The sequence below is a fragment of the Cardiocondyla obscurior genome, linkage group LG07, assembly GCF_019399895.1.
Source record: "Cardiocondyla obscurior isolate alpha-2009 linkage group LG07, Cobs3.1, whole genome shotgun sequence".
NCBI classification, from domain to species: Eukaryota; Metazoa; Arthropoda; class Insecta; order Hymenoptera; family Formicidae; genus Cardiocondyla; species Cardiocondyla obscurior.
The window spans coordinates 5,588,128-5,599,182 of record NC_091870.1 but is presented as its reverse complement, the minus strand read 5'-3'; the positions used below and the strand labels follow the sequence as shown (position 1 = coordinate 5,599,182).

At 43.5% G+C, this 11,055-nt stretch overlaps 2 protein-coding genes across 2 annotated transcripts; one reads left to right on the top strand and one right to left on the bottom strand.

The window, feature by feature from the left end:
• The first annotated feature begins 7,021 nt into the window (after window positions 1-7,021).
• Window positions 7,022-8,882, top strand: LOC139104400 (uncharacterized). Its single transcript, XM_070659858.1, is given in 4 exon segments — window positions 7,022-7,622; window positions 7,625-7,778; window positions 7,868-8,057; window positions 8,157-8,882. Coding segments are annotated over 4 exon segments (1,041 nt in total). The 5' UTR covers window positions 7,022-7,511; the 3' UTR covers window positions 8,743-8,882.
• A 619-nt stretch (window positions 8,883-9,501) lies between these two features.
• On the bottom strand, window positions 9,502-11,013 carry LOC139104347 (uncharacterized). The gene has a single exon (XM_070659772.1). It carries the CDS (start codon window positions 11,011-11,013, stop codon window positions 9,502-9,504), a length of 1,512 nt encoding a protein of 503 aa, XP_070515873.1.
• Between the last annotated feature and the right edge of the window lie 42 nt (window positions 11,014-11,055).

The window sequence follows — 11,055 nt, the reverse complement described above, 5'->3', positions numbered from 1 at the left end:
CATAGTGGTAATTTGATCCATTATTTCGTAGAAATTATACTCAACTCATTTGCAAAGTTAATAAGTTTGATGCACTGAGAGAAGGATAAAAGTGATGCATCCAGTGAATAAAAATGGTAATTTGATCGATTGCATGTAAATGGTAACTTGATCCATCATTTCGTAGAAATTATAAGTTTAATGAACTCCACGATCTTTGAAATTAGCACATTTGTTTGATGCACTGCAAGATTCTCAGAATATATAAGATGAATGTAAAATTATGCATTTGGTGAAAAAATGAGAAATTTTTATGCCATAAAAATGGTGACAAATGTTTAAAAATATAAACTTAGCAGTTACATGACATTGCTTTTAAAAGTCGCATATTAACTGGTGCAGTAGTCAATTCATAATTGTGATGTATCAAATATAATAAATAAGATTATTAGTTCGTAGAATCGTTATCCGATCCGGGATGACTCCTTGGGATGCCCCTTTGGGATGCCCCGTCGGAAACGATCCTTTTATTATAATCATCAACTGCAGTCAGTCTGCTCCTGGCCGTCTGGACGTGCACACCTTTGTATGGACACTTATAATAATAAAGCTCTTTGTTATGTTATAACTTAGCTGGATTCAATATACCACAATAATATATTGAACCTCAACAGTTTCTTAAAGATGCTCGAGACATTGTGCTCGAACATGTGCAAAATGTTATGCATGAACATCGTAATGTGAAAATAAATACTGTGTTCAATGGTGAATTTGTGGCAGGTGCAAAAACCTCAAATAAGTGTGTATGTACGAGAAATTGTGAACTCTTTTAAACAAGTAATTTACAAGAATGGTATAATTCACATGTCATTGAGCCCATTCTTGCATCTTTAGATGAGTTTTAAGAACGTGATAGCGGTTGGGCATTATCGCGCATACAAAATTTAATCGTAAATGTAAATAAATACAATCCATTGCATGCTGGGTGTTATATTAAATTACCTCGAGAAATTGAAAAAAAACGAGCAATAATCAATGTGAAATCTACAGATAATGCTTGTTTTGCATGGGCAGTTGTGGCCGCTCTATATCCAGCTAACGCGCATACTGAACGATTAACATCGTATCCGCATTATACAACAGTATTAAATCTTTAAGGTATTGAATTTCCAGTAACTTTAAAATAAATAAAAAAATTTGAGAACTTAAATAATATTTCAATTAATGTATATGGTATTGAAAATAAGCAAATTTTACCATTACAACTCGCTGATAAAAAGAGGAAGAGGCATATATATTTGTTATATACACAAGAATGCAATGCTATTGGACATTTTTCTCTGATAAAAAATTTAACTCGCCTCATCAGTTCACAGCTAAGCAAGACTGTTAATAAATTAATTAGTATATATATATATTTCGAGCAACGGTATCTTGTACTCAACGCAAAGCGACGATACATTGTAATGTTGACAACCGCGCGAGCGATCGAATAAACATCGAGGGCTTTGACACGACGATAAACACGGCGGTCATCGCACCCGAATATTTTCACAAAAGAAACGGACGAATCCTTTGTTCGTGCGTGGATGAAAAGGCGAAATTCGCACGCGACGACGGCACTCTTTCAAAGTATTAGAGATCGGTACGCGACATTTCTTTGCTACGCGAATTCGCGCAAGAGACGACCATCGACCAGTAAACCCGAGACACGATCGTACCATGTATTTACATCTGTAAAACTCCACGGCGAGGATTGCGAGGAAATAAACGAATTTGGCAATTTCATTATTGTAAACTATTCGTACAATTTATTTCGAATCCATCGCGAGTCACACGGACAGCGTGACGGTCTTAACAAGTGGACCTTCGAGCCGGATTCTTTATCCGGAATTAGCGATCAGTGTCCGGATCCAGAAGAGTCGGTGGTTTGCGCGGACCGCGTAAATCGAGAAACCAGACGAGCGGATTGAAGGAAGGAGGTCCGAATTGAGATGAAGCTGCCATCCACGGCACGAGACGGTGCAACCAGCTCTGGTCGGCCGGAGAGACGGACCTGCAGCCAGACCGGCGGACGCGGTGGACGAGGAGGCACGGACCGCAGCGGACAGGGTAAGCTGAGTAGTAGCTGCACCGAACTTTTTATTGTACGTCCGTTGGTGTCGGGATCGCTCAAAAATAGATAATTGTAACTAGACGCGACAAAGTAATATAAAGCATGACCACGTCTGCGGCACCTTCGATCGATTTAGCGGCGTTAAGAAAGCGTCGGTCCACCATAAAGGGCGCATGTACACGCATCGGGGCCTTCGCGAGCGGATTGCGGGCGGTAACGGAGGAATTGCGCGAGCAAGCAATCGAACGGCGAAACAAACTGAAGGGTTATTGGGACGAATACGATCGCATACAGTCCCAGCTCGAGGAAGCCGACGAGGCCGAATGCGCCGAGCGGGTGGTGTTCGAGGACGGCTATTATAATGTATTTGGAAAATTGTCACGAGCTATTAACGTTGGCGCGCCAGCCGGGCCGTCGCCGGTGCCGAGTGGAGAGAGCGGAGGCGAGCGGGGGGTTCACGCGAACATGCGCTTACCAAAAATAACCATACCGTCGTTCTCGGGAAAATATGAAGATTGGTTCCCTTTCGTCGACACCTTTAAGGGTTTAATACACAACAATCAGGAACTCCCGGGAATTCAGAAGTTCTAGTACTTAAAGGGATGTCTCACCGACGAGGCGAAGGCCCTCATCGCGCCCTTGGAGGTGTCGGATGAGAATTACGAGATCGCATGGACCACCCTGCACGAGCGCTATGATAACAAGCGTGTTATCGTGTACGAGCATATTCGCCTCATGTTAGAGTTACCGCAGATGCAACGCGAAACCGCGATAGGACTTAGAAATATTTGTAACGGGCTATCGCGACACTTGGGATCTTTGAAGGCGTTAAAGACGGGTGCGGAATCGTGGGATGTGTTATTAATTTATTTAATATGCGCAAAATTAGATTAGATCACACTTAAAGAATGGCACGCGTCACTGCCTGAGAACGAACTGCCCACGATGGAACAGTTCACGCAATTTTTGCGAAAGCGCAGCTGCATACTGGAGTCGATGTCGCATCGAGAGACATCGAGGCGTTATGACACGCGATCGCATACGAAGGGCGAGGGAAAAAGGCACGCGTTGCACGCTACCACGGCGAGAGGGAAATGCGCGTATTGCTGCGGCGATCACGCGATTTATTCGTGCGGGGCTTTCGCCGCATTGCCGATCCAGCAACGGATATTCGAAATTAGGAAGAGAATATTATGTCTGAATTGTTCGCGTTCCACGGCGCATCGGGCAGCGCAGTGTACGTCGGGCGGATGCAGGCGGTGCAGTTTGATGCACAATACGTTGCTGCATTTAGGAGAGTCGACAAATCGCGAGGCATCGGTGCCCGGAACGTCGACGGGCGATTCGACGGTGACATCATGCGAGGCGACGGCCTTGGTTACTCGACCAAGCATGAGCGGGGAGGACGGGTATGTGTTTTTGTCGACGGCGGTTAACGATGTGTTCGACAATAACAAAAGACAAAGAAAGGCGCGTGTCTTACTCGACTCCGGGTCCCAGGCTAATTTTATAACGCGAAAATTTGCAAGTTCGTTAAACTTGGTGACTCGGCCGGTGAACGTCACGGTAACAGGTGTCGGGAAAATGACAACACTGTCGACGTGTGTGACACGGCTCCGGCTGCGATCACGGACCGACTCGTTTGAGACGGAGATCGAGTGCATCGTGGCCGATGGAATAACCGATAAGATTCCCGCGAGCGTGATCGGGCGCGACAGAATATAATTACCAGCGGGAATCAAGTTAGCTGACCCGCAGTTCTATCAGCCCAGCGAGATTGATCTATTGATTGGCGCTGATCTTTTCTGGACGCTCATATGCGTGGGACGAATCGGGGCAACGAAAGGCCACCCTACCTTACAAAAAACTAGATTCGGGTGGATTTTGGCCAGCCGAGTCGGGGGCACGCCGAGCGTTGCCGCGCGCACGTGCGCGTCACATACGGTTGTCACAAGCCTCGAATTGAAGAATGCGATCGAGCGGTTTTGGCGGATCGAGGAGGCCGCGGGGCCGGGAATCGGCACAATTGACGAGCAGCGATGCGAATGAGAATTCGTCGATACCGTGACCACGGATTCAACGGGGAGATACGTTGTCAGCTTGCCCGTGAAGGAAGAATTATTGACGAGGATCGGACGATCGCGAGAAATAGCCATAAAACGTTTTTATAACTTAGAACGCAAATTGAGTCGGGATCCAGAGTTGAAGTCCGCCTACGGCAAGTTCATGCGCGATTACACATCGTTGGGTCATATGAGACGAGTTGACGATTCCGAGATAGAAAGGCCGGGAGCGGTATATCTACCGCATCACGGAATTTATAAATGCACGGACGGAAACGCGAAACTGAGGGTCGTGTTCGACGCGTCGTGTAAAACAAGCTCAGGAGTATTGCTCAACGACGCGCTGCAAAAGGGGCCTACAATCCAACAGGATTTAGCGTCTATATTACTTAGATTTCGAACCTTGACTTATGTATTTTCCGCCGACATAGTCAAGATGTATCGCCAAATTCGGGTGCGGGAGTCGCAGACTCACCTGCAACGTATTATTTGGCGCGATACACCGGGGTCTCCGATGCTGATGTGGGAGCTCCTCACAGTCACGTACGGGACGACATCCGCGCCGTTTTTAGCGATCAGATGCTTACAACATCTGGCGCGAAAATGCGCGTCGGAATGTCCATCGGGCTCGGAGCGAATTCTACGCGACTTTTATGCGGACGATTTGCTCACGGGAGCAATCACATTAACGGAAGCCAGAAAGATACGAGACGAAATCATCGAAATACTGCGGCGGGGGCATTTCGAGCTGAGTAAATGGTTGTCCAACAGCGACAAATTAATTCCGGACAACGAGATGCGGAGTCGCGATCCGGTTGCGTTCGGTGCCGACGTGGAGAGTAAAATCTTGGGGATACAATGGGATCCGACACGCGACGAATTCGGGTTTCGAAACAATTACATCGTGCGCGGCGGACGAATAACAAAACGGAGCATTCTTGCCGAGATCGCGAGCTTGTTTGACCCATTGGGTTTGCTGGGCCCGGTCGCAGTGATAGCGAAATTAATACTACAAGACACGTGGCAGTGCCAAATCGGGTGGGAGGAATCCGTTCCACAGAATATCCACCACAGATGGATCGCGTTTAAACAACAGTTATCGCATTTAGGAGAAATACGCGTGCCGCGGTGGGTGAGCAGCCGGGGGGCGCGCGGCATTGAGTTACACGGATTTTGCGATGCCAGCGAAAAGGCTTACGGGGCGTGTATTTACGCGCGAACAGTCGAGGAGACTACACGATTTAAAGTAGTTTTAATGTAAGTGTCGTAACGCGAAATTAGTATCTGAGAGTGATTATGCACACGCTGTTGATATCTGGCAGCGGTTTTCAATTAAAACGCTTGGCGAGTATAGTGATTTATATTTAAAAACCGATGTTTTGTTGTTAACTGATATATTTGAGAATTTTAAAGACAGCTGTATATCGAGTTATAAACTTGATCCAGCGTATTATTACACTCTACCAGGTTTTACGTGGGACGCGATGTTAAAACATACAGATATTAAATTCGAACTTCTTACTGATGTTGACATGGTTATGTTCATTGAGCGTGGTATACGTGAGGGCTTAAGCCAATGCTCTAGTAGATATGCTTGCGTTAATAATAAATATATGCAATCACATGATTCAACGAAACCATCAACGTATTTGATATATTATGATATTAATAATTTATATGGATGGGCGATGTGTCAACCACTACCATATGCTGAATTTTAATGGGTTGACAACGCTTCCACTTTCAATGTGATGAGCGTTCCTTTAGATTCGTCAGATGGTTACATTCTCGAGGTTGATTTAGAGTATTCGTAACATTTGCATGATGCGCACATTGACTTACCGTTCTGCCTAACGCGCGATAAGCCGCCCGGCAAGCGTCAGGACAAGCTCTTAGCAACCTTGTGCGATAAGAAACGTTACATCATTCATTATCGCAACTTGCAGCAATGTGCTCGTCACGGTCTTCGCATTACAAAAATACATCGCATATTACAATTGAAGCAATCTCCATGGCTTAAGGCGTATATAGAACTAAATACAAAATTTAGAACGATTGCTAAAAATGACTTTGAAAAAAATTTATACAAATTAATGAACAATGCAGTATTTGGCAAAACCATGGAAAATGTTCGTAATCATGTTGACGTTAGGCTTATAACACATTGGGAAGGTAGATTTGGTGCCGAGGCAATGATTTCAAAACCAAATTTTCATAGTCGCTGTGTCTTTGCTGAGAATCTGGTTGCGATTAAAATGCGCAAACTTGAGGTAAAATTTAACAAACCAATTTACGTTGGCATGTGTATTCTCGACATATCTAAAACATGTTTATATGAATTTCACCATGAGTATATGCGACCGTTATATCACGACCAATGTAAAATTATGTACACTGATACAGATAGTCTCATATATCACATTGAGTGTGAAGACGTTTACGAAAATATGAAACGCGACATTAATAAATTTGATACAAGTGATTATACATCTGACAATGTTTATGGTCTTCCACTTGTCAATAAAAAAGTACCAGGTTTAATGAAAGATGAAAACAACGGTGTGATTATGACGGAATTCGTTGAACTTAGAGCAAAAATGTATGCATTGCGAGTTAATGGTAAAAAGGATATAAAAAAGGTTAAAGGTGTTAAGAGTAATGTTGTCGCGAAGAAGATAACGTTTGACGATTACACGCAATGCTTACATGAGGAAATAGAAATGATTCGTCAGCAGACGTGTATACGATCCAAGCTGCATGAAGTGTATACTATACGTGAGGAGAAAACTGCTCTAAGTCCATATGATAATAAGCGATATATTGTTCCAGGTTCCATAGAAACTTTACCATGGGGACATTATAAAATATCATTATAAAAAATGTGTAAATAAATATTTCATGTTTCCATTAATTTTTATTTAAATAAAAAAATTTTTTATAAAACATTATTCTTGTGTATCCATGAATTGTGTGAATTATCAAATCCTAACAATTTTACATAAACTTTATTTTCACGTTTTCGCAGCACTTTTTTGACGAGGTATACGTCGTGATTTTTTACTTTGAGTAATTCATATTCATAGAATCCTTTAGCGATGTGTTTTCCATAAGAATCCTCTAAAGCAGCGTCTACAATGAGAGTTGTAGAGTCGCAACAACGGTCGTAGCACTTTTTATTTCCGGTCGTATCTGTAGTCTCTCGAGTTGGTTCAATTCCTATTCCAACGACTATATCGCTGAGACGGACCAATGAGAAGAGAGTATTATGTATGCATGTGTATATCATGATGTCTAGTGGGAAAAAAGGTGATACATGTCCGATCGCGAGCAAGTAGCAATCACGAGACACGACTATGGATGAATTTCAATACGAATATTTGGAGATGGATGACGAAGAAGAGATAATCGGAGAAATCTATCAAGCTGACCAAGTATCATCAGACGAAGTTGCAGCAACATTTATAATGTTGATAAGAAAGTCCAAGATGACTTGGACTTGATAGCGCTTGTTGAGAGCAATCCTAGACTTTATGCCAAAGGAAAAGCAGGCTACAAGAATGCACTAGAAAAAGAAATGGCATGGGTTTCTATTGGCAAAGCCCTAAAACATCCACTTAGTGGTAAGTGTCAGTTCTTTGAGTATACAGGTTATAGGTAAGATCATGCAATGTGCCACTGTTTATAAAAACATTCCATTGATTTCCTACAGGATCAGATGCAAAACATAGATGGGATACACTGCGAAATCTTTATAGTCGTGCAAGACGAGAAATTTTGTTATTAAAACAACAACAAGGGCGATCAGGTTCAGGGGTAGATAATGTATCATACGAAAACTTGTTGACACCGCAAAGTTTGGCTATACATCAATTCATGGGTCATCTATATGTTGCACGAAAGTAAGTATTGCTTTTGATATTTATTTCATTCATTTTATTTGTATAATTCTTTCTAATTGTATAATTATTCTTTTATTTATTAAAAATTTTTTGTTGTAGGACAGTCTCTAATTACAACAAACATACATCATCTGCACCAGACTCTTTGTCTAGTTCTAAAAATATACTTCCTCTCAGAAATCTCTCCAAATCATTATTAACAAAGCGTTCACGACTATCTAGTTCAGATTCAGACAAATCGACATCATTACAAGATTTGTCAGTAGACTCTCCCATTTGTAAAGAAAACTTGGTTACCAACATTTTAAATAGTAAGTGATCAAATTTTCCACAGAAAACTTAACTTTTGATTAGAAATACTTCTAACATTTCTTTAAAAATTTCAGATAATAAGAGTATTGATAGTTTTGCAAGTGATAATTACACATTCAGAGTACCTGCTTTGGATATAAAAAGAAAAAAGACAGATGTTGAAATAGAATCTGTGATTAAAGAAACGTTACAATCAATATCAGCAGCTTGCTCAGCTTTGCCAACATTTCTGAAAGCATCTTCCAAGGCAGGCACAGAAGAAGAAAATTTAATGTCATTTTTGTCACTTGGATTTAAACGTGTACCTGCAGAACAGAAAATAAGATGTATGATCCAGATGTTAGAAGTACTGGAATCATTTCAACAAAAGTAATTAATTATTTAATTTTATTATTTCTTTTTATTTTTAATTTTATTTTTATTTTTATTTTATTATTTTTCTTTTATGCAATAATGTGATGCAAAACGCATAGTATTAATAAGACTGCGTAAATTAATTTTGTTGTGTGCTGTTTGAGACGGAACGGCGATGGTTTTATGCCGATGTATGGAAGGATGGTGCCAAATGATTTGGCGAAATAAATACATCTCGTCTCATGGGAATTGTACGTTCCGTTTTATTCCTCTCAATAATAACAGAGAGATTGGCGCGACCGTGATTCGTGAAATGATGGCCCGTCGTAGATGACCGCGCGCGGAGACCAAAACCGCCTCGTTTTACAAATAGCGTTTTAATTGTACCAAACTGATGTTAGATTATCGCGAGAAACAAGACGTCTGATCTTACCGCTCTCCGCTACATTTTATATTAGGAGTCCCCCCCCTTGTCGCACTCCTCATCTCGCCGCTATTTTGAATTTCGCGTTTTCTCAACGTTTCTGTAGAAGGTTATACGCGTCTTACAAACATGGATATTTATTTTTCGACGGGCATCGAGTCTCTGTTAGATGCTGCGTTAGCCTCTGTTTTTGACTTTCAATTTTATCGCTATTCGGTTTATAAATTTAACTCCGCGGTCGCCAACATCCCGCCCCCCTTGAAGAGTCGTTCTTCAATAGTCAAATTTGCTGAATTGATTAGTACAATTATCGTTACATTCGCGTTATTACTCAGACACGCCCGTGACATTAATTTATGCTCGCGCGATCGTCGGTTCGTCCGTCTCGAGCGGGAGCACCGCAAGTCTGGCTGTGGCTCGCTTGATTTCTCCCTTTCCGGTGGTCAGCGTTGCGGCTCGCACCACTCCGTCCGCGCCCGGGTGCGTCTCCTTGACTCTGGCCAGAATCCATTGCAATGGTCCCAATCCCGGTTGTTGCACGAGCACCAGCTGTCCCGCCGCTATCGGTACGCCCCTGCTCGCGGTCCATTTCGTGCGCTGGATTAGAGTGTGTAAGTACTCCTCGCTCCAACGCTTCCAAAAATGTTGGCGGAGCTGTTCCACTCGTTGCCACCGCACCAAGCGCCCCTCCGGCAGATGGGTGATATCTGGAACAGGAAAGCTACACAGAGCCGCACCAACCAAAAAATGACCCGGCGTGATGCAACTCAGATCGTTCGCGTCTGCGCTAAGTGGCGCGAGTGGCCTCGAGTTTAAAATGGATTCAATCTTGCATAGTACCGTTGTGCATTCCTCAAAAGTTAGATGCGCTTGTCCTACCACGCGGTTTAAATGTGTCTTTGCCGACTTGACTGCCGCTTCCCACAAACCGCCAAAGTGCGGCGCGTAGGGCGGAATAAATTTCCAGTTAATTCCACGCTCACTAAGAAATTCGCGAATTATGGGCTCGGTTGTTTCGCTCCGCACGAATTCAGCCATCTCTTTTATTTGCTTGTCCGCGCCTACAAAGGTTCTCCCGTTATCTGAATACACGCATTCGGGTCGTCCTCGTCGCGACATAAATCTTTTGAACGTTGCGAGAAAGGCCTCCGCGGTCAAATCGCTCACGAGCTCCAGATGCACCGCCCTGACGGTAAAGCAGACGAAGACTGCAATGTACGCCTTCGTCAGCTTAGCATTGCGTCGTTTATGCTCTTTCACAAGGATTGGGCCGGCATAGTCGATGCCGGTGTATGTAAACGGTCGCGATACATTTACTCGCCTCGCGGGCAGGTCTCCTAGTATGGTTTGAGACAGTGTCGGAGCGCATTTAAAACAAATCATACACTTTTTTATTACATTGCGTACCGCCGAGCGGGCCGCGATCGGCCAAAATCGCTGGCGGACCATCGCGAGTGTGGTCTCGGCACCAGCATGCAGCGCATTAACATGTTCGGCTCGTATAATGCGCGTTGTTAATTCGTTTTTTCTTGGCAGCAGTATCGGATGCCGCGCGTCGAAAGGAATAGTCGCATTCCTTAGTCTTCCACCTACACGGATTACCCGTTCTTCGTCCATGAACGGCGTTAGAGTTCTAATATCGCTTCGCCTCGGTAATTCCTTACCCTCACTCAATTTTCGATATTCTGCGGGAAACGCGTCACGCTGTACGCATCTCACTATAGCATGTAGTGCGCCTCTTAATTCCACCGGTGTGATATTTACGGTCGCGGGTCTGTCGCGCTTCGCTGTTATCACACGCCGGCAATACGTGACGATTCGCATTATTCTGCTCAGGCTAGAAACTCTTTCTAAGAGTGCCTGCATCGGACCCCGCTCGACCGTGGCCGCCGCGACGATCACATTTCT

Bases quoted from the DNA above. Each gene is read 5' to 3' on its own strand.
- LOC139104347 (XM_070659772.1), bottom strand. From the start codon at position 11,013: ATGCAGGCACTCTTAGAAAGAGTTTCTAGCCTGAGCAGAATAATGCGA.